A 24,331-nucleotide genomic window follows, 5' to 3' on the forward strand; every position below is an offset into this window, starting at 1 on the left:
GCTTTACCAGACAGGCCTTCTTTCATTCCACACATACTCCTGTAGTCTCTTACACCAATGAAGCCCCACTCTGGTTCCTGGAGAGTCACTGAAGGACATTTTCCATGCACTACACCTGTTGAGCTCAGAGTAGCAGTGTGGATTAAGATATAGAATATATTTAGGAAAGTAGGTTCAATATATGCATCATATAGAAATGGTATATGCCATATAAATAAGCACACCTACCGTGGACAGTGTTTCTCAACAAAGCATTTGGCTCCCTCACACGGAGCTGTTGTGCTTCATAGAGCCTGTTGATGGTGCTCATTTAACTCTGCAGCTGTTCCCACTAGCTTGAGATCCCAGAGACATCCTCAGAGGGTGGGGAGGCATAATTGAAACTTTTCATAGTTAACATGTGCTCCTCCTCTCCTCTTCCCAGAGCTCCTTCCCCTCTCCGCCCCCCCTAACCTGCACCCTCCTCTTAGCAGCTTCTCTCTCCATCGATGTACTTACTTCACTCTCTGCCCCTGACACCAAGAGAAATCTCTCCTTTCTGCTCCTCCCCGGGAGAGAGGGGGTGGTGGGGAGAAACAGGGAGAGCCAGCAAGGTGGGGACCACTTCTGCCCAGAAGAAACTGACTGACCAGGCACCATTTCATTTGAATGCAGATTTGTCTCTGTATAAGATTCCAAGAAAGTGCTTTCTCCAGCTCCTCCCAGGCCCCTGTGGCCTTTTGTGATCTTGTAAATAAGTGAGGGGCCATCAGGCTTTGGGGGGGGAGGGATGAGGGGAGGAGCCAGAGAGGGAGAGGACAGACACTGAAAGCTTTGGAGACCAGGGTTAAACCGTCTAGAAAAGAGAAGTTTGGGGGTTAAAGGTTTTCGTTTGCAGTTGCTCTCATTGCTGTAGAATGGAGAAGGAAAAAGAGGTAAACATGTCCTCCCTCGGTCTGAAGTTTTCTCGTCCTGACCAGTCCACACAGCCATGGCAGAATACATTCTAAGAAGTCTATTTGTTCTTGATAGCGTCCAGATAAGTATGCAGCTCGGCCAGTGTTGGGAGGCCATGGGTGTACCTGGTAACATCCCGGGGTTGTAGCGTGTGTGTGTGTGTGTGTGTGTGTGTGTGTGTGTGTGTGTGCGTGTGCGCGCACTTTTCCCCCCCTTTACACTTCACAGTTCAGGACAGCGTCCAGGGAGGCCGCGGGGCCCTGCGAGGCCGTCTCTTAATGATGATCTTTCCAGGACGAACGCGATGCTGGCCCCGGAGACCCCACGAGGCCGGCGGGGTGGGGTGGGGGCGCGGGTTCGCGTCCCGACCCCCGCGGCGGGCCGTGTGCGTGTCCCCGCCTGGCTGAGCGCGCGCGTTCTCTCCTCTCCCCGGGCACAGGGCACCACGAGCCGCGCCGGGCACCTGGCGGGCGCCGAGCCCGCGCCCCCACCGCCGCCGCCGCCGCCGCGGGAGCCGTTCGCGCCCAGCCTGGGCAGCGCCTTCCACCTGCCGGACGCGCCGCCCGCCGCCGCCGCCGCCGCCGCGCTCTACTACTCCAGCTCCACGCTGCCCGCGCCGCCGCGCGGCGGGTCCCCGCTGGCCGCGCCCCCGGGCGGCTCGCCCACCAAGCTGCAGCGCGGCGGCTCGGCCCCCGAGGGCGCCGCCTACGCCGCCCCGCGCGGCTCCTCGCCCAAGCAGTCGCCCAGCCGCCTGGCCAAGTCCTACAGCACCAGCTCGCCCATCAACATCGTCGTGTCCTCGGCCGGCCTGTCCCCGATCCGCGTGACCTCGCCCCCCACCGTGCAGTCCACCATCTCCTCCTCGCCCATCCACCAGCTCAGCTCCACCATCGGCACCTACGCCACCCTGTCGCCCACCAAGCGCCTGGTCCACGCGTCCGAGCAGTACAGCAAGCACTCGCAGGAGCTCTACGCCACCGCCACCCTCCAGAGGCCGGGCAGCCTGGCAGGTAAAGGTGCGCTCGCGGGGACGGTGCGCGCGGGGACGGGGCGCATGGGCACGGGGCGCATGGGCACGGGGCGCATGGGGACGGGGCGCGCGGGGACGGGGCGTGAGAGGACGGGGCGGCGGGGACGGGGCGCGCGGGGACGGGGCGCATGGGCACGGGGCGCATGGGGACAGGGCGCGCGGGGACGGGGCTCGCGGGGACCGGGCGTGAGAGGACGGGGCGGCGGGGACGGGGCGCGCGGGGACGGAACGGGGCGCGAGGTGATGGGGCTCACCGGGACGGGGCGCGCGGACGTGGAGAGGAAGTTGGGGCTCCCTTAAAAGGCGGCGCCTTCTCCAAGGTGTCCACTGGGGTGTGATGTATCTCTAGGTGCTCCTTAACTCTCTCTCTCTCTGTCTCTCTGTCTCCTCGTTAACTTTCTCCTGTCTGTCTCCCTCTCTCTTGTTGACTTTCTCCTCTCTCTCTGTCTGTCTGTCTGTGTCTGTCTCACTCTCCCCTCTCTCTCTCTCTCTCTCTCTCTCTCTCTCTCTCTCTCTCTCTCTCTCTCTCTCTCTCTCTCTCCCTCCCTCCCTCCCTCCCTCCCTCCCTCCCTCCCTACCTCCCTCCCTCCCTCTCTCTCTCTCTCTCTCTCTCTCTCTCTCTCTCTCTCTCTCTCTCTCTCTCTCTCTCTCTCTCTCTTCCAAAGTCCAAAAGCCATGAAAAGGCATCAAGAACCACAGACACCTGTTGCCTGCACCCAGAAAGCCAAGCACATAACAGTGGCTGTGTTTATAGGATCATTTTGAGTTGTCAGAGAATGTGAGGGATTTTCGCCCATCACACACTCTGCTTGAGTAGATTCCACTGGCTTTGGAGAAGTGACCTCTGCTGAGTTTGTCAGCAGTTTTACTGTCAGGAGGGGGGGAGTGTCCCCAGAAAGGAAAACTGCTTTTCCCAGTCATTTTGCAGAAAGGTGACATTCCTTTGGTGGCTGTGCCCATCAAACAGCAGGCTGAGCTGGAGCCTCTGCTGGTAGGTGCATATTGCCATGTGCACGCTTACACCAGGCACTGTGACCGCAAGACTAATGCTTTGTCCCCTAAAACACCTGACAAGTAATGGGAATTTATCGCCAGTTTTTTTTCTTTATAGAAGTATTTGGTAATTGTGTCACTCGAGTAACAGATGCTGTGTTCATATGTTTCCTTTCTTGACACAAATAGATGGCTGTGAAGATAAATAGGATTAAAAAAGGAACTTGTTGCAGGCACCAGGCAGGTGGGCAAGGCCTTCTTTAACTCAGCACAGTAATTGCCAGCATGGGCTGGCCTGGCTTAGCAGGATGCAGGCTGCGATTGGCTGCCCACGTTATGCTAGGGATGTTTACTGAACTGAAAACGTTCAGCTCTCATGTGGGCCTCTCCCTGCGGACTAGAATTTTGGAAAGGGACAATTATTAATACCAAGCTACTGTTTGTACCAAAGTATCTTGAATGTAAGGATTCAGAACTAGCAAGGACTTAGGCATCACGACTTTGTACTTAAAAAATAAATGACTACATCAGATCAGAGAAAAGAGGAATGGTGGCACTGTGGCAGATTAAAGATTCCTGTCACCCTCTCCCTCTGACCATAGAGAAAAGGAGAAAGTGGTTCGGGGAGTGACTTCATTTCCTAGTGGGTGAAATCAATTAAGTGTTTGAGATTCCAGATATTTCCTTCCCACTGATAGTGCATGGTGGTTATCTGTGCGTGTGTCACACTGTTTTCACACTAGAGAATTTGGGTGTGAGGCTGAATATATTTGGATCTGGAGGAGAGACTGAGGGAGCGGGAAGAGAGTAGCTAAGGGCCCCATAACTCCTAATTACATTGATTAGGAAGGAACAAGAAAGGAAAGGTATTGGGCTCTATTGTCTGCAATGGATGTTTCGAAGGATTGGAGCATGTGTGCACACACGTGAGTGTGTGTGTGTGTGTATGTGCCTGTGTGTAAGAAAGCTTCCCTGACCTAAAAGAGAGCTCTCGTTGACCAGCACATTCTCATGTGTTTACATTTCCCTCCTGTTCTATGGTTTTACAGCTTTTCTGGCCCTATCTTTGGTGGGGAAAATAATTCATGTACCACCAAAGAATTAACATGCCCACATTTATTAATTTAACATGCATGTGTTAAAATATTCATGTAAAGATTTGTCATGCAGATTGCTGGTGGTTTTGAGTTTGTGATTATGTACTTGAGTTTATAATGATGTTACGGGCACTTGCTTTGCATAAGGTTTGTTTTATCCCACTTAGAAATCAGTAAGTTGTGGCCCAGGAGAGACATGGAAGATAGACTATTGATTGTTTCTCTGGAGAACTTTTCAGATTTCTTGCCCAATCCTGTGTACTTGACCACATACCAGGCATCCTAAAGTTTGCAGCCTCCTGGCTTGCTAGTAGAGAGAACACAATTATATATCAGTATTGCAAAATAGCTTTTGAATTTGGAAAGTTGTGATATGGGAGATCCATCATTGGCAACTAAAACGTATGATGACAAAGAAGATGAAGACTTTTCCTAATTTCATATTTCACAGTTGTTTGTCCTGTATTCCTCTACTGTCACTGCTTTACATTTTGGAGCGCAATATCAGCCAAAATTCCTGATCTTGTTTCAACCAGAGATGACAGAAAATCATGAAAAGCAATGCTTACTATAGGGTGACCAGGAAGGACTCATTAAAAGGTGACTTCCTGAAGAGCTGAGCCAGCTGACCCTATGCTTATCTGGAGGGAAGAGTGTTCTGAGCCGTAAGAAATGTAAGCTCAAAGGCTCATAAAGGAGAGTGTGTGAATGATAAGTTCCCAACACAGCTAGGAGGCCAAAGTGATGGGGGCAAAGACATGACTGTGATGGCACTTCAACACACTGGCATTTAGGATGCACTTGAAGGCCAGATAAGAAAGACACGTTGTTGTCTTTTTTTTTTTTGCCAGTCCTGGGCTTGAGCTCAGGGCCTGAGCACTGTCTTTGGGTTTTCTCAAGGCTAGAGCTCTATCACTTGAGCCTCAGCACCACTTTTGGCTTTTTTCTATGTATGTGGTACTGAGGCATCGAACCTGGGTCTTCGTGCATGCTAGGCAAGCACTCTACCACTAGGCCAAACTCGCAGCCCCATGCTGTTAAGTCTTGATGAGGACTTAAAAGTGCTGAGTTTACTATACCAATGGGAGTGGTTAAGTATCTGAGGTCCAATGACACAATCTGACATGTTGGGAATAGACTTGGGATGAAAGGAAAAAGCAAGAATGTGATTGCAACAATCTTAAGAAAGCGGTAATTATAGACCAAGGTTCTTACATCCAAGGTGATGAAAATTAGTGCATTTCTAGATGTCTCTCTGTGGTTCCGCCAATGGGATTTTCTCCTTGGTGATGATGGTAAGAGAATTTCCAGTGTCCCACCAAATACCTACCAGGAGAAGGAGTCACTCTGACTGAGGCAGGGTACACTGCAAATGAACTGGGTGGATGAGGAATTCTAATCAGTTCTAATACTCATATTTAAGACGTGTCTACTTACCAGAATGAAACTACGTAAAGTGGAGAGGTAAATATATAGGTTAGAATTTTTTCAAGAAGTGTGTTTTCATTTTAATTTCTGGATATTAAAAGTTCTTCCAGAGGGCTTCAGGTCATCAGTTATAGAGGAAAGAAGAAATACATACACTTGGTTAGGAAATACACTTATCTCTGGCTTTTATAAACATCCATAGCCTGAAATCAGTGGCTCACAACTATCATCCTAGCTACTCAGGAGGCTGAGACCAGGAAGATTGTGGCTGAGAGCCAGCCCAGGAAGAAAAGTCTGTGAGATTTAATCTCCAGGTAGTAAGTGAAATGTAGGACTAGAGACATAGCTCAAGTGATAGAGCACTGGCTGTGAGCAAGAAAAACAAGTGAAAGTTGAAGTCCTGGAGTGAAGACCCTGTACCCTATATTAGACACACACACACACACACACACACACACACGCACGCACGCACGCACGCACGCACGCACACGCGCACGCGCGTGCGCGAAATAATATCCATGGTGGTCATAGTTTGTGATAGACAAACTATAAAGAGCAGGTCACAAATTTCAGAATTCTGACTTCATACTACAATCCAAATTGAAAGAATGATTTCTCCGATATTAGAGTCTAAAGATCTCCTCATAGTTTTCTTTCCCTTCTTTAATAGTATTTCTTCTCATTGTGCAGTAGTCCTGAATGGGGACCAGCAAGGTCTTGTTGGAGCTCCTCAGTATCCCGTGTCACCTGCTTGCTTGAAATTCTTACTCACTAGGGAGGGAGATGTCAGTACTATATATTAGCTCAATGTAAATAAAGTCATATTTTAGGCATAAATAAGGAACATATATAAAGTTCTGTCACTTTTCCAGCTCAGTAGAAGTTGACTCGTGTTGCTTACCAATGCCAGTCATGTGACTTTGGATGCTCAGAAGCAGTCACCTGGCTTTTCTGTAGACATGAAACAGGTTTGTTGAGTTATGAAGCATGCCAGTTTCTGTGATGAAGAAACAAAGATATGATAGATGTGATCTCTGGGTTCGAAAAGACCCAGATTCAATGTTAAACCTAGTGTACAGAGGTCAGTTCGTATGCAGACAAAGATACCACAGGCCGTGCATGTAAAGCCTTGTAGAGTGATCTTCACAGCACCCGACTGGCATGGCATGGTCACTGTGGTGTGTTCAGAACTGTTGTGGGAGCTGTATGGAGGGTGGATGTACACAGAAAACTTGGGTGGAGGAGTAGGAATCACTCATTCCCGTAGGCGTCCTCTATTCCCAGATGTGATTATTACAAATCTCCCACACTTGGTTTGCAATCAGAGCATTCAATATTTGATAACTTACAAACAATATAGGAAGAAAGAAGAATATTCTTCCCACTATAAAGGTCTTTGATTTCTTTTTTTATAAAGAGCTAAATTTATTCATTTTAATGAACAAATACATTAAATATTAATGATAAAATTATGTTCAGAGAGTTTTGCACTGTAAAATAGTTGCTAGATGCCAGCCACTGGGCCAGGAACTTGGCAGTCTCTACCCATGTGATCCTCAACAGCTTGATAAAGGAAGTGCGATTTCATCCAATCCTACAGATTTGAAAGCCAAGGCTCAGTGCTTCTTGTCTACGGTCCTTTGTCCAGAGCTGGCAGGGGTGTGACTTGAAGCCAGATCCTTAGAGAACAGTGTCTATCGTCTTGAATATGTGAGATGCATGAATAGAAGGAGGCTGTTTTTGCATTTGTGAAGAAAAAATTATATGAACATTGAAGTGTAGTGAAAGTTTTAATTTTCTTAATTCACCGATAATTTTGTACACAGCAAAAAAAGAATCTCAATAATGTATTCACAGTCTATTGAGTGTGATTATGGCAGGACCAATTTTGGTTTCCTTTTGTAAACAAATAACACGATCCTTCCATTTTCTGAGTTAGAACAAGAAGAAAAAAATGAAAAAATTAAATAAAAAATAAAAAAAGAACAAGATGAATCTTGTTAGAAATAGAAATCTGAGTTGTAAATATGCATTAAAATTGTGAGACATCAGAAGACTACTTTGAGCCCCAAAGAAACGTAAATTCTCACCCAATGATTTCAAATAAAATTAACCTAATATAGAGAGCTAGTTGTTCAAGGCATGTCAACCCCACGCTCCAACCAAGGGAACTCATCTCCTGGTGATCTTAGAGTGGATCTTGCAATCTATTCTCTGGATGTAGAGATTTCAGATCCATTCCCTTACTTCTTAGGGCTTTCTGGAGGACTACCTGCTGTGGAAAGGAAAGGGAGAGAGTCTGATCTAGGTTCTCGAGTTGATGATCCCTTGCTCTGGTAATGAGATTGTCTGCTTAACCCACAGCCCCTGGGATGTTCTAAAGGCAACATGGTGCCAGCTCCCTCTGTTCCCTTCCATCTCATTTCATGATGCAGAATGTTCCCTACCAGTGGACAGGCATTTGAATGCTTCTGTCACCTGAGCAATAGGCATTCCACCAACATTTTATATATATATATATATATATACACATACATACATACATATATTCTTTAGGTAGTTGTACAAAGGAGTTGCCCCTCAACAGAGCAGTTTATGAATATAGTGCCTCAGTGTCACTCCTTTCAGCATTCTCACCCACCCCTCCCACCTCACCCCTTCCCTCCCTTTTCTTAAATTTTAGATTTATGCATTGAGATTTTGCTAGTGAACACACGGCAGTACATCTTGATCTGTGTCACCTCTTCACTCCCCTTCTGTCCACCCTTTCTCGGTTCTGTGGCATACACAACACATTCTTGCCTGCATTCTATTCTACTCATTCCCCCATACATTCTTCTACCCTTCTCCTCTTGATCCCTCCCCCTTGCAAGTACCCATTTCCTAGCACTTTTTTTGACTTAGTCTTTCTAAAGAGTAATATCCTAGTTTAGATTTATGCATTGCAATGTGACCAGCCATCGATCTCAGTCAGTAAGTTAATCCTCTTCCAAAGGTGATTGAGACTGACTCCTTCAGTAGAGCTTCCAGAAGTCCTTTGGAATAAGACCTCACTGGAGATTTCTCCTAGTGACACAAATTATTTGCCTTCCTCCTGTCAGGACAAAAGGCCCTGGCCCCACCTCACCTCAGAAGGTCTTGGCCTGAGACAAAGTCCAGGTCATCTTTTGAATCCTTGATGACTAGGTCTCTATGCTCGTGATACACTGACACCATGGAGGGTGCAGGTCTATTGATCCCCTTCTCTTTCACCAACAAAACCATTATTCTGCCAGCCATCTACTCCCTAGCAGTCTGCACTTGAAATTTGTAGTAGAGTTGGAGTAGTTTCATGTCAGTGCATCTCTTTGGACTCCCCACCACCCAGCAAGGCAGACTCTGAAATATTCAGCAAATCCTGTGCATGTCTAATCGCCTTCATCCGCCTAGCGGCCCCGAGCTCAAGCAGTAATCAAGCATTTCCGCGGTAATTCGCTTTATGTGCATCACATTTTTACCTTGGTATCTAATTTCTATGCAATTGGTGTCTAGGTCAAACTGTAATGGGGAGAGTGTCACTTTTAATATCCTCTTACAGTAAGTTAGTGGCCGGAGTCTGCAGCTAAGAGCTGAGATTGCTAGGTGGCCCAGGGGGCCTTCCTGATATCGTTCTGTTTGATTCACAGAAATGGATGCCTCTGTTCCTACACTTTCTTCCTACCAAGTAGCAACAGTGTCCATTAAAAGGAGATAAACAGACCTTGTTTGATGGAGGAGTGGTATTTTTGTATAGAATTCTATCAAAGTGGACTGATAGCTTTATGATTATCAGCACGTTCTGATTCAATTGGGAAAATGTAAGTGGGGGGAGGAAGAGATGAACACTTATCCTAGACAGTGAGTTAAGGTGACGCATCTCATCTGACACCTCGTTTCTCAGACAGCATCCGAAGCTGGAAGTGCAGAAGTACAACAGAGGGAGAAGAGCGACAGGAGCACAGGGACTGGCAGTGGAGTCTCCCTACAAGCAAGCCACACTGAGAATTGTCTGCACCTTGCAGTCTGATCAGGCAGAGCCGAGCAGGGGCTTTTAGGCAGAGCTGTGGCATTGTACAGCTAGTTTGAGACAATTCTATGCTTTCTTCTCCTCCCGTTCATGCCCTCGCTCTTGCCAACATGGCAGATAGCAGGCAGCGCGCACTCCAAGGTGAAGAGTGCTTTCCCGAAGGAACAGCAAGAAAGTTATACTTTTGAGTTGAAAAGGTCTGGATAGGGTTGAAGTACTCTGGTTTTTCTGGCTATGGGGTGGTAGAGGCCTGAGATTTGCTGGCCCCCCTGGCTCAAGAGACAACATTGTTAGACTACACGCCTTCTCCCCTTCCCTCCCGATTACCAGTTCTATCTTGGGGATTGTGCAGGGAAGCAGTTTATATTCACATTGGAAAGAAAAAAAAAATCTGCCACCAGGATTTTCTTCCTCAAATATGATCAAGTAACAAGGATTTCTGAGGAATGAGAGAGAATTAGTGGCATAAGAAAAGAGACATTAAAAATAGAAAAGTAAATTGTCTCTGGGAAGAAACATAATTTAAGGGATAGAAGAGATTAAAAGAAATAAGCAAAACTTGCAGTTGGGTTATTGAGATGGATTTGGGCAGATCTTTAGTTTATTAAATAAAAACAGAATGGTATATAAAAGGATAAAAGAACAAGAAAATCTTTTCTAGGCTGTAAAAATAAAACTACCAAAGCTCAAAGTCAGATAGGAACAATTGTTCAGGAAATCACCCAGAAAGGAGAACATAATGGAAACACCGCAAAAAATATGAGAATAATGCAAGGAGAATCATAAAGGCACATTCCTGGGATCTCACTTACTGCAGGAGTCTCAGAAATAGAGCACAGAAAGGCAGATTATCAAAGAACCTATACAGGAGACACACAGAGCTGAAGGGCACATACCTTCCATGAAAACACATCTGCTTGGAATAATAATAATAAAAAAAAACTTTATCCCACATCATGAAATTTCAAAGCACCAAGATAAAAGAAGACTTTCAAGTCTCCAGAGAGAAATGAAGCAGACTCTCCCTGACTCCGCTGACATCCTCCGGGATGGCAGAGAACACGTGCTCTCGGTGGGGAAGTGAACCCCAACCTAAAAATCTATGCTTAGCCAGTGATCTTTGGCATGAAGAGGGCCAAATATTTTCAGGCTACTTGTGAGTACTCTGAAACAGTCTGCCTTCTTTGCATCCTGTCCTAGAGAGCTGCAAGGCTGGAGACTATATCCCAGGTTCACAGGAGGCTTTCCTCAGGAAATATGATATACTGACTGCCAGGGATAGAAGAGAGCAGAAATGAAGCCCACTGGGGCACCAGGCTAGGAAAATGGGAATGGGCTTGATACAGGCGGTGGTTGTGGTGTGAATCTTGGCACAAGTCCCAGGAGATGGAAGAAAGTTCAGCATTGAAGACAGAAAAAGTGCAAGAATGTGGATCTTAAGTTGCAGGCTAAGAAGCAGGAATTGTTACACTTCATCGAGGTCCACCAGCTATGAGCTGTAGGGGCTGCACAGATCTGATACACTGTCTGTGTGCTATGACTTCCTCGCTCTGACCTGGGACAATTCCATTCAATCCACACAGACTTAACATCTGCTTTTCCAGCCAGGCACAGAGCTAAAGCCTTGGTTTCCTTGATCTAATGTTCTCACAGGCAAATGTTAGGTAGTGAAAAGGGATGAGGAAGAAAAGATCCAACAGATAGGGACAGCTGAGGAGTTGAAAGGCAGTGACTCTCAGTGGTGAGATCACTTGAACAAGGAATTGAAGGAAGAGAGGGGGATGTGTGGAAGGGTGCTTGAGGCAGAGAGAACAAGAACAGCCCATGTGAGGGTTCTGAGTCACAAATGAATCACGCGTGGTCTGTTGAGGAAATATAGTTAGACTTCTCTGATATGGTTTCCTTGTTCCTCAGTGGAGATAGCAATGTCATGATAATGTTACAAAGATCGCATTGTTCATCATTAACATATTGGCATGTCAATACTGACGCCACAGGCCAGGAGCAGTACCCGACGCTTGTAATCTGAGTTATTCCAGAGATGGAAATAAGGTCAGCTGGGGTGAAAGTTCACAAGACTCCTATCATTATCAGTTTTACAAAACAGCGGGGTCTGGAGAGGTGCGCCTGCCATCACAGCTGTGTGGAAAGCACAGTGAGAAGGATCACTATCCTGGTTTAGATGATTTGAAAAATACCTATGAAGAAAGGGCTATGGGCATGATTCAAGGGGTAGAGTATCAGTCTAGCAAGCACAAGTCCCCAAATTCTAGCACCAGTACCTCCCCTACTACACTCCCCCCCAAAGACTATGACTAGAGTCATAATATCAGGCTCTTCTGAGAATTCAAGCTTCTACGATGGAACCTGGATGGTTCCGTCTTTTTAGAAGGAAGGTAGGAATGATCTTAGTCCAGAAGTAGCTTTAGGTACAGATCCATAGAAGAGAGGGTGGGAGGCTGGGGGATTCTGATAGAACAGTACATGTAGGTAGGGGATCTGGAAAGGATTGTTCAAGGAGACAGTATCCCAGGCTGGGCCTAATGGAGGCCCTGAATGTCTTGTGTACCTAGAAGAAAGGAAGAGCTAGAGATATAGGCCCTCACTGTGCAGGAGTCTATAGAGGAGTCTGGACTCTGTGGAGTTTGTTACTGAGCTTTGGTCATAGGGACAGGCATAAGGTTAAGGCTGAATCTTATGTGAGGTTCTTATCTCCTGTACTGACATCAAGGAGCCATGACCACAGTTGAGAAACACTGTGATGTGTTTCAAGCAAATCATTTTATCCATATGAGTTTTCAGGTGCTGTAACAGGACACCTGAAGCTGGCTGCTTATAAAGAAAGCAAATGTATTAGCTCATAGTTTGGGGGACTGGAAGGGGCCTCTGGATGATGTTCAAGAAGGAGTATGTAGGTGATGAATTGGTAACAGGGTGAGAGGGGGAGGCTGAGAGAAGCTGTTGTTCAATGTAATACCTCTTCTCTCCAGAGCTGACTGAGGTCTCAGCTCTTTCACGGCAGCTGTCCCAGTGACTGCAGCCTAAGAATCTGGGGATAAATCAAACCACAGCTTCACTCAACTTTAATATTTTTAGGACAGGAACATTTTTTTAATTTTTTCTAAGACTGCATCATTTAGAATTCCATGTCAACTTCATTTCACTGGGGGCTTGGGGTCCCAGGAGTATGGGTGTGACACCTAAAAGGCAGGAGGCAAAGTGATGGTAAGTGAGAGAAAGGAAAGTGACAGGTTCTGGGGCCCCATACATGCACCAGGTCTCAGGGCATTTATGATCTTGTCTTCGAGAAATGCCCCATGATGAGCAGCAGGATGGCTTCCTGATATTACAAACATCTTGTTTCCTTCAGCCTGTATCACAGATAGATAGCCGAGAGAAGATTCTACTTGGGATTTCTTTTTGGCATTACTAGAATTTGAATTCAGGACTCAGTGTTTCCATTCCACTTTTTTGGCAGGCACTCTTCCACTTGAGCCACAGCTCCAGCCCTTTTCATTCTGTGTATTTGGGGATAGGATCTGGCATTTTCCCCCAAGCAAGCCTCAACAGCAATCCCGTAGGCTTTTTTTTTTTTTGACAGAAGTGCATTACCAAGCCCAGCTTTGCCTGTTGAGATGATCTAGTGGCCTTTTGTGCTCTGGCTATTCTGGAACAGTGATCTTGCCAATCTTACCTCCCAATCTTATCGCCCACATGGCTGGGAAGTGCTTCCATTTCAGATTTAGAGTGACATAACCATAGGCACATAGACAGAGAGACAGATGCAGTCTCTCTTTCCATGTATTCCCTCTGTTCGGGATTAGGAGACTCAATAACAGTCAAGTTATTGTACGAGAAAAACCATCTCCTCCATATTCCACGGGCCATCCCAGATTGGCAGTGTAGTAGGATCTTCCTAAAACAATGATATTTGAAAAGGGGGATTGGAGAATTGTAGCGATCGATTAGTCCCATCAATTTTGAGCCTCATTAGGAAACTGAATATTGATGCATAAGCTGGCATCCAAGTGATAATTATATATACATCACCAGTAATTATTCAAGCTTTAAAACATACATGTACACACATATATTTTCAACTTTTGAAAAGGAAAGGATTGAGATGAATTTAAACTTCATCAAAACTGTATCACACAGAATAATCCCTGTTTTTTCAAACCTTTTTAAAAAAATCCGCCCAATTTTATGCTGATCCAAATAGTAAAAACTAATAATATGTTGACACTGTTTATTTGTCACTTTTTTTCTCTATAAATTTAGTGGGAAGTTAATGGTATCCTTTCTTTCTGGAATTATCACAAAGGTCACTCTGGGATATTATTGGTAGGGGCTAGAAAGCTGTAGGAAAATGACACAGAGATATGCCTTTTTTTTTCAGTTTGCATTTTAGAAGCTAAAAGTCTGATTTTAGAAAGTGAGTTTGTGCAGCCAGTGAATGATTTATGTAAAACAGCTTGCGCAAAGACTGTGATTAGGATGTTAAGAAGTAAATTATCTTCCTTCACATATAGTTCCAAAAATCACAACCAACTGAGGAGGAAACTGCTTGCTGAAGCCTATTTTGGTTGGTTTAAAACCCTTCCCTGAAGGGAGGAAAACAAGATGAGGGACGGGGGTGGGGGGAAGAAATGGGAACCAAGACATGAGAAAGGGTATCAATGTATATGAAGTAATGCAGCTTCCATCTGGTAAATATAATGTAACCCTTCTATTAATTACAATAAAACAAATATAAAAAAACAAACCCTTCCCTGTTCATATACTGAGATGTTCACTTATTACCCCCTATTCCCTCTAGGCAGACACCAGTAACCCAAAAGCAAAAATTAATTTTTTCAAGCAAACTTGAAGTCTTTCCAAAACAACTGCAAGGACGAATGAGGCACACCTATATCTGGATTCTTTCAGAATCATCATCATCATTATTGTAACTGGGTCTGGAACAGACTTCAGGCCCTACTCAAGTATTGCAGTGATGGTGTTGGGAAAAGCAGCTGTCCAGAAATAAAATGACCGTCCTTGGATTTGATCCCATATTAACACAGAAGAATATCTGTGTGACTATGAGACTGCCCATTAAAAATTCTGGGAAGTGACTAATTAATAAAGTGCCAAATTATAGATTCCCTTGCATGAGTAGTTAATTAGAGACATAAGAAGATAGCAGCGAGCCAAATTCTTGATACTCCAGCTCGGAAGGAGAGCTGGTTTGAAGCAAACGATAAATGCCATACTCTTCTCAGTATTGGGAATATAGATTAAATGGTAGAACACTTGATTAGCAAGCAGAGGGTCCTAAGTTCAAACCCCCAGTACCCACAAAAAAAAAGAAAATGCCCTCCCAAGTAAAAGTTAGCCTTCCTGGATTAAACTTCATCACACTCAGATGCTGAAAGACTTACTTCCAAGTGGAAATCTCACTGCTAGTCAAATTCTGCATCCTTCCTTGTTTCATGTGCCCGATTTCTCTGAGAACAGTTGCAGTGTCTATCGAGTCTTTCCCGCTGTCTTTATCAGCCTGACACTGTTTTGGAAAAAAAATGCCAAAACTTCACAGGATGTGCACTTGGGACTACTGGCCCCGCACACACAATATGGAAAATTCCCCAGCCCCAGAGCAGCTACCCCTCCCAAGATGAGCCACCTGGATGCAGCCCAAAGACCTTTTCCAGAGCGTTCCAGAAGGGAAGGGGCCAGGAAGAGGTAGAAGACACACTGAAGTCTAAGCTTGGCCACAACCAGTGAAGCTCCTCTTCCGCTCCCCTCAAAGATTTCCCAGCAAGGGACTATTCACAAACCTGACAGAGTGTGGATTGCCTCCAATCAAAGCAGCCCTCTCCTTTCTTGCTCTCAAGGATATTGCCACTTTTTCTTGAAAATATTGAAGTCTCCCTCCAACCTGCCCTCCGCTCCCCTCCCCTCTCCCCACACACATTCAGGAGTGGATATTTCTGGGGATGCTCTGAGGCCAGCTGAAGACCTTGGCATGTGTTCCTCGAGATCCTGCATCTTGTCACAAATCTTAGCTTTGCTCTTGGCCATCCAAGCCAAATGGCTTCTTAGCAGCACTTTAAATGATTGAACTCCTTTATTCTCCTACCCCGCCTTGAGATCTTAGTCTGCAGTGATCCTTCACACATTAACAGTCTTTAAAAGTTGTCTTCCCAGTGTGTTCCCAGGTGGAGAAACACTGAGCTTCTTCTGCAGGCAGAGAATGAACTGAGGGGCCTGCTTCTGCAGAATTGCCTGAAACACACCATCCTTACCCAGTTGGGCCAACCTACCCTACCTGTGTCTCCCTGACAGTGACTCTCACCCAGCTAGCCTGCAATCTTTTTGCTGTGGACCTGACCCCACGCAACTGAGGTCAGCCTCTGTGATGGCCACCCGTGGCCCACAGTCAGCGTGACCAGCCCCATGGGTGTGTGCTGAGCACAGGCTCCAGCCACCTGCTGAGGCCTCACCTGCACAGCCAGCATCCAGTGAGACGCTCCACCCAGCCCTCTGTTGACAGCACTGTTTTCCCAGGAAGGCAGGAGAGGCCATGGCATTGAAGTGTCAGCCACTCACAGTCTAGATGAGAGCCCAAATGGAAGTGCTGTGGTAAGCAGGGATGCATTCACAGACAGAGGCCATCTTCATAAGCAGAACAGTACCCCAGCTTGGTGAGAACCTGTCCCCCATGCACAAGCTCAGGCCTGCACTCAGGGCATTCAGACACACCTGGCATTTTGAATAACTCCTCTCCTCTACCTGCTCTGAAACAAACAAAAGCAGAGACGTGGCACAGGGCTCTGCCGCCACTGTTCACCCAGTGTCTCAGGGGGACAAATCTTCTCACGGGCTCTTTGGAGCTGGGTGTGAGTTACGACATAATTGACGGCCTGTTTCATCATATCCAAGGTGGCACTGTAGTCTTCTGCAAAAGGTCAACATTTTGTTCCTAAAAACTGAGAGGTCGTACAATCATTTTCTATCTTCAAGGTGAAATTATTCGGTTAGGATGCAGTTTTGTCACCAAATGCATACAAGTTCAGAATTGCCCTTGCATACCTATGTCATATGGCTCTCAGCCTGTGTCGAAAAATGGATCTCTGTGGTTTTCCACATTTCTAACAACATGAAGTATGTTGTCGAATGAATTCAATGAATCAATTCTCATTTGTAAATGAAATCGAACTCATCAGCTTGACTGGGAAGATACAGAAATATTATGGAGTCCTTTAAATGCCAAGATTAACTTTTGAATTAACATAGGAGCAGGAAGTAGATTTGGGATTTTAATGTGAATCTAAAGCAAAAAAATTAAGAATAAATCACAGTGTAAAGACAGAAAAGGAGGATGAAAGCGAGGGAGGAGGACAATAAGGAAGAGGAGAAGGAGGAAAAGGAGGGGAAGGAGACAGAGGAGGATCTGTGAACTTCTATTCTTATCTGTGCTCCCAGAAAAGCAGTATACAGTGCAGTTTTCTGAATGCTTTTTGAAAAAATGGTAAGTAGTCCATTTTTATTTTTTAAAATGAAGTGTAGCATGGGTTTTCTTTTTTAATGTCTCTAAGTATTATACAAAAGATTTAAGTTCAACATAGCAATTCTTTATCAATGTCACTCCTGGCATTCTTCTCCCCATCCCTCCCAATTCCACCTATCTTCTCAATTTGCCTGATTTCATTTTCTCATCTATATATTGAATATTATGACTACATCCACCCACTCTTCCTCTCTCAATTTTCGCTTTTTTAGTTCTGCTTCGTTTGATGAGACTCTTTTCAGCTCTAAGATGTAATGTTTGTGTTTGTTTGTTTATATATTTATTTAGTGGGCAATAGGGCTTAAACTCTGGGCCTCAAAGCTACCGCACTACCCCAGGAGCCACTTCCCATTGTCTAGTGGTTAATTGGAGATAAAAGTCTCACCTTTCTTTAGTGCCCAGGCTGGCTTTGAACACTGATCCTCAGATTTCAGCCTCCTGAGTAGCTAGGATTAGGATGTGAGCCACTGTGCCCAGCTAGTTTTTATTTTTAAGAGTGTTTCATGCAGAAAGCACATTCTCGCCCTACTCTACCCCAGGAGCTTAATAACAGTCAGCCAGACTTGGTATTCAAAGTGAACAGAATAAAGAGTTGAGAGCCATCAGCAATGAGGCCGACTGCTGACCCTCCCACCACAGTGGGACTTGAACTCAGGGCCTCAGCACTGTCCTTGGGCTTTTCTCAACGTTAGCACTCTGGCACTTGAGCCACTTCACCACTTCCAGCTTTTTCTATGTATGTAGTACCGAAGAATTGAACCCTGTTCTTCATGCATGCTAGGCAAGCACTCTACCACTAGGCCAAACTCCTGGCAAACATTTTAAAATAAAACAACCAAAGTCCAGTTAGATTTTTCATTCAGACAGTTATAAGACCATAAAGAATCAAAATATGTCCCCAAGAAAAACACAATGGTGCTGCTTTGTTCTGTTTAATAAAAATGACCAGCATAGTATGGCAACAAATTATGTTGTTAAAGCAAGAAATAACTGAAACATCAGATCTTATATTTTTCTCTTAAAATGCCTATTTTCTCTTAATCTAGTTGATTTAAGGGACAATGGCATTGACTAGGATCCTGCCTGTGCATCAGGCAGGGGGTCCCCTTAAAATATGCTTAGTGTACCCCATTCTGGGCACTCAGTGGGATCTTTTGAAGTTGAATCTAGAAATCTGTGTTTTCACACATTTCTGGGTTCACTGAGAGAGAAAAGTAAGATCTGAGAAATAGTGCTATGTTAAGATGATAATGCAAAACACAAGTGGAAGATTAATCACCCTTACTCTACTCTTTACCAGATAGTTGTAAGAGACAACAGATCACCTACTGAATGTGTCAGGTCCCTTCAAGAAAATTGGAATTGCTATGATTGTTGAAACACTATTCAGTCCTTGTAATCAACTGAGGAGTTTGAACGAACCCACGATGATATTCCTATACTTAATTGTGTCATTTATGAAAGACAGCATGGATTAAATGGGCACCAATAAACTCTCCTCTATAACAATTCTGAAATGAATCTCTTATAGGATCGATTTGCTCTCTCTAAGGAAGATACGACATGATTTCTTCCTCTGGTATGGCCAGTGTCTCATCTTCTGCAGCTCTCTTAACATCCCTGCCCCACATTTGTGTATTATCTCCCTCTCCCTGCTCTACCTCATTTCTTTCTTTATCTTTATCATTTCTTATCTCCATCTGCCTGAAAGTGAGCATGCACAAGGTCACATTCAAGGTCAGGTTCTTTGTCCTGAGGATCAAGAGTTCCTAAACTGCTACAAGTTAAGCACCTTTCCTCCACTCAGTAAGTGTGCTGAACGAATTAATGATGTATTGATTATCTATCAGCTTGGTTTTATTGGCCCATATGAACCAAGTGATAAAATCCGGTACATTCAAATTTAGCTACAAATCCTCGCCATGTACATAATATTACAAATCGTTAGTCAAAGGTAAACAAGAGTTTTTGGATTATCAGACTCAGTAGAAATGGGGGATAGAAGACTGACAGGCAAGCCATGAGATACTCTTTAGCCCTTCCTGCTTTATTTTTCCTGTTCTAGAGTGCCTGGCATGTCTGTATTGCCTTCCTGCTGGGTTGGCAAGAGTTGGTTATCTTACGAGTGAAGGTTTAACTTAGGCCTTGTCTGTATCTCTAAGGAGTCACTTTATTCGTGCTTATATCATTACTTCCCTCTCCTTGGATTTACCTCATTCCTGTAGTTTTCGCAGTCATACAAGAGCACTTATTTTTATGTTGCTTTATCAACTGTAGAGGACTTTTACATGGATTATTCTTATCTCTGTCTTCCAAAAATATTCCAGATTATACAAATGCGTATATTGCCACCTTTTTTTATGTTTGAAAAGACTAGAGATCAAATGATTTGGGTTATTTATCTTAGTTTATCCACCTGACTAGAGATAGATTCAGGTGTTCTTATTCAAACTTCACAGAGCAAAATTCACACCCACACCCTCACAGGCAAACATGTACAAACACAAGTAAAATTACAAAGAACCCGAGATATTATATCTGATGGCAACCCATGGTATCAAGCTTCTACGTGGCATTTACGTGACCGCCAAGCAGGAATGACCCCCAAACAGAAGTCCAGATGTTCTGAGGGCTTGTCTCCTGTTTTCAGTCTACACAGTATTCTGAGCCCCTCAGATCTCTTCCTCCCTCTCTGCCTTTCCATTCACCACCGCAGTGGAGCACCTAGGAGTGCTTAGCTTCTGAGCCATCCTAGGAACTATTCGCAGGGATGGGTAGAAGCTACCAGAAGTCACCAAGATCGCATTGCTCTATCTCTGCTGTGGATTAGCATACAGACTGCCCCTGAGCTGCTGGCCCAGGAGGATCTGTGGACTGCCCAGAGCACACATGCAAGAATTTTATTTTAAATTATGAAAAATCTTTATTGAACCTATTATTTTTTAAATCATAAAGTAACTCTAATTGCTCTTTAACGCAGGACTGACTGGCACAAGCATTTTTGTTACTTTGTTTTGTGAAGTTCTGGAGCTTGAACTCAGGGCTTGGGTTCTGTCTCTAAGCTTCTTTTACTCAGCCAGTTGAGCCTTAGCTCCACTTCCACAACTTTTTTTCCTTGAATGAAATTCTAGGGTCAAAACTCAGATCTTGTGCAAGGAGTTGGTCCATCACTTGAGCCACACCCCCAGCCCTTTCTTGCTGAAGTTACTTTTCAGATAGGCTCTCATGCTTTTTGTCCTACCTGTAATGCCCAGTTTATTGAGATAGGAATTGCATTTGTTTGTCTGATTGTTTGTTAATTGTCCAGGGCTGGCTGGCCTCAAACCAGTCTCCCAATCATCACCTACCAAATACTTAGGAATGTACATGCAAGCTACCATGCACAGCCACATGGGGGAAATTCCAGCACTCTTCACGACTCACAAACCATCTTTGGCACATGATCTGCTTGCATGCTCCAGACAGGAGACTTCAAATCCCTTCTCAGGACGACTTTGCAAGTGCCAGAGCCTGAATACTCTAGCTTCTATCTTTGTTATGCGAAGAGGAGAAGAAGATGGAAAAGATACACATGATAGAATTGAAGCATCTAAGCTGGAACTATGGCAGAAGTCAGTTATAACTGCTGTTTGACCAGAAGTCATTCTTTCAGGTTGATATTTTTGTAGTAGAGGAACTGTCAGGGCTGGTACAGGTCTGGTTTTCCCTTTGGACTATTTTGGCAGGCTTTGATTTGTATTTTGACTGTGCAGATCTGAGCTTACAGCTTGGTCAAGGTCAAGTTCCCAGGACTGTTCTCTTCCAACACAATTGGCAAGAACACTTAGCCTTGATATCTACCACACTTCAGACCAAGTCAAAATGTCCTCAGCATTTAAAAAATTATTACTGAAGTTATTGTTGTAATAGTATAGTTTCAGTACCTGAAAAAGATATGTGTTCTTGAGTGGTGTGTTGAGTTCCTATAATGTGCTTAGGATTCATTGGCAATTAGAACAAAATGTTGAGAGAAAAATCCCACTAAGAACAGTTATTTTCTTAGAATGAGAAAGCAGATAGATAGATAGATAGATAGATAGATAGATAGATAGATAGATGTATAGATGTATATATATGTGCGTATATATGTGTATATATGTATATGTATTTTTGTCTCCTCATTCCACATATGTATATAAAAACATAAATACACTATGTGCATATTTATAGATATAACATACATATGCATGTGACTATACATGTAAATATATAACACATGTATATGCGTATATATACATGCATGTACAAACATATATACATTAATACACACATATGATGTTTAGTAGGGACAGAACTCAGGTTCTTGTACATGCCTCCAGTCCCTTTTTCTGCATTGGTCTTTGTAAGGTAGGTTTTACTTCATGCCATAGCTCCCTGAGCTGCAATTCTCCAAATGTTGCTACCTTGCTTCACTGGAGAGGACAGACATGCACCCTCGTAGCCAGCCATTTTCATCCCCCATAGCCAGCATAACATGCACATACACCACACCTAGGCATTGGTAAAGAGGGAGTCTCTTGACCTATCGTACCCAAGCTGTTCTCCAGCCATGATACTGCAATCTCTGCCTCAAAAAGAGTGAAGATTTCAGGATTGAGCACCTGAGCCTTGCTGTGATCATGTTCTTGAAAATATGATATTCACAAAAATAGACTTTAAGATTATTTAATTTTATTGCTAGTATTACTAAAAATGTCTAATACAAATTGAATTCTTGTAGCAAGGGGATTTTCACCTACCACTGCTGCAAAGTTTAATCTGGTCCTCCCCTTGTTTATCCTTGGATACTTATAAAAACTTACAGTAAAGGAATGATGATAAAGTTCCTGCTGTTACCAGTATACTTAACTTTCATTTAACTATTTGACATTTGAATGGAATCACTGTCTCCTTATTTCTACCCTTTTGAATCCTTCACAATACTCTCAAAACCTTCAGGCCTAAGAATTGAAAGCAAGAACTCAAGGCTTAGAGTGTATGCCTGGGAAAATCCAAGCTTGAGATAATAACTAGTGATGTTGACATTTGATAAATCCGCTGCGATGAGCCTAATTATGCAAAACAGATATTTGGAAGCCATTATTCCTCACAATGCTATATAAATCAGAAATTGTTTAATTACTTGCAAAGGGAAGGGTGAGGAGCTTGGCATGGAGACTCTTCCCCTCCCCCTCCACGTTCCGCATGTTTTAGTCATAATAAATTCACAGAGCTCTCGGCACTGCTCCCACCACTCAGAAATGTTGTGTTCTGCTTATTTACATTTAAAGAAGCTTGTGCTGGCTTGTGCTGGCGGCTCACCACCTCAAGTCCTTGCTCTCAGGAGGCTGAGATCAAAAGATTGTGGTTTAAAGACAGCTGCACAGAGAAGTCTATGAGATTCTTATCTCCAACAACCAGCAAAAAGCACTAAGTGGAGGTATGGTTCAATGATGGTGTACCAGCCTTGAGTGAAAAGCTACGGGAAAGCAAGAAGCCCTGAGTTCAAGTCCCAGTTCCAGCACAAAAAGAAAAAGAAAAAGAAAGCATGTGCTAAATGTACCAGCCAAACATGTACCTGTAAGCAAATTGCAAAACTTCTAAATGGCTTTTTCCTCAAATGGCTGAGGTGAACATTTGAATGCTGTAGCCTTCAAAAGGCCTCCCGTGAAGGCCCTAGATAATCAGAAAGTAGGGATACCTGTGCCTGTTCACAGACTCTGTCTGAGTCAAGGAGTTTCCGGTGCTTCTGACTGGCGAGTTTGGGAGGGAGGAGCTGAACAGCAGTTGGCGGTGGAATCCCAAGCTGCGCATGGGTGTTTGTTTGAGGGATTTAGCTAAAGCCCATTTCTAAAGCCAGCGGGGCTCTCCATTGGTTCTTGCATGGATTCTGGACTTGGCTAGTCAGTGCCTGTCCTTGCAGCCCAAACCCATCTCAGTTCGCATGCATTTTCTCCAAGATCTTGCCTTCTTTTTAGTTTTGTCAACTCAAACTGCGGCCCTCATAAAAGAATATCACCTGACGGAAGAGCTTCATTCTTTTTTTTTTTGCCAGTCGTGGGCTTGAACTCAGGGCCTGAGCACTGTCCTTGGACTTTCTCAAGGCTAGAGCTCTACCACTTGAGCCTCAGCACCACTTCCAGCTTTTTACTATGTATGTGGTACCGAGGAATCGAACCTGGGTATTCGTGCATGCTAGGCAAGCACTCTACCACTAGGCCAAACTCCCGGCCCCAAGAGCTTCATTCTTAAAATAATAGTAATAATAATTTAAGTAGCCATCCAAAGAATTTCAATTCGGTGTGTCAGTTTCTGAGCATAATGCATTTCAGTTGATGTCACCCTTCTCATCACTCTCTGCCATTGCTCCATCGTCACCCGTCCCTTCAATCTATCTGATTTGGTTTTCACATCTGGGTCTGAATAACGTGACTGCATTCCCCCACCTGTCCTCCATTCGTGTGCTCCTCTTGCCGCCCTCCCCCCCATAATACACGGTCCATCTTCCTGGAATCTGTTCACTGTTTTACGATGGAAGTCATTCAGAGGACTCGGTGGTATGGTGAACCATTGGACTCTTCCCCTGGTAACCACACATTAGTGAATGTGTTTGTGTACAGAGACAAATGCCGCCTGTGTATGTTTCTTTAAGAAGCATCCGCCTGGCTCCCTGGTCTGTTGTGGCCATTCCAGCCATCCTTTCCCACGCTGTGGAATCCAGTGTCAAGCCAGGAGCCACACAGGCTGGAAACCGGGGTGATTTCAACCCTCAAGCCATCAGTAAGCCAGGGAGTGACGTCCGCTGGTATGTTTTCCAGAAGGAGGTAGATGAGCGCACATGCTTGGATTTGGACAGTGAGAATAAAGGAAGATATGGCCCAGAAGTCTTATTGTTTAGCATCTGCTTCTCTCAGAGGTTTAGCTTGTTAGCTGCCCAAACGTTGTGACTTTTCCATTGTCCTGGGAAAAACTGCTGATAGGAAGAATCTGCAGTGCCCTGCTCAGGAGTCAACCTCACGATGTCTTTGCCATGTGTCCTCTTCATTGATTTGTCCCTGAAAATAATCCCTGTTGCACAGTTTGTGGTAAGAGGGCTTTTAGGATTGTTTGCGGGCCTGATTCCTTTGGTGAAGAGCCCAGCTCCATTCATAAGGCCGTGGTCCTCTGCTGGGGGCATTTCTTTCAGCACTGTTGTCATTCTCATCGTGACATCACCTTTGGGAGCAAAACGA

The 24,331-nt window shown here is 44.6% G+C and overlaps 1 protein-coding gene across 3 annotated transcripts in view; it reads left to right on the forward strand.

Moving 5' to 3' along the window:
- The window catches only part of Ctnnd2 (catenin delta 2), a 770,274-nt gene that overhangs the window by 435,546 nt on the left and 310,397 nt on the right, over positions 1 to 24,331 (forward strand). For 2 of the 3 annotated variants that reach the window (XM_090332125.1, XM_090332127.1), the window contains exon 7: positions 1,376 to 1,946. In XM_090332125.1, the coding sequence (XP_090188251.1) occupies positions 1,376 to 1,946 (571 nt within the window). Of the gene's footprint in view, positions 1 to 1,375; positions 1,953 to 24,331 lie in introns of all 3 variants that reach the window. The other variant, XM_090332126.1, reaches the window with a different exon arrangement.

Source organism: Megascapheus bottae, chromosome 4 (genome assembly GCF_031878675.1).
Source record: "Megascapheus bottae isolate mThoBot1 chromosome 4, mThoBot2.hap1, whole genome shotgun sequence".
In the NCBI taxonomy this organism is placed as follows: domain Eukaryota; kingdom Metazoa; phylum Chordata; class Mammalia; order Rodentia; family Geomyidae; genus Megascapheus; species Megascapheus bottae.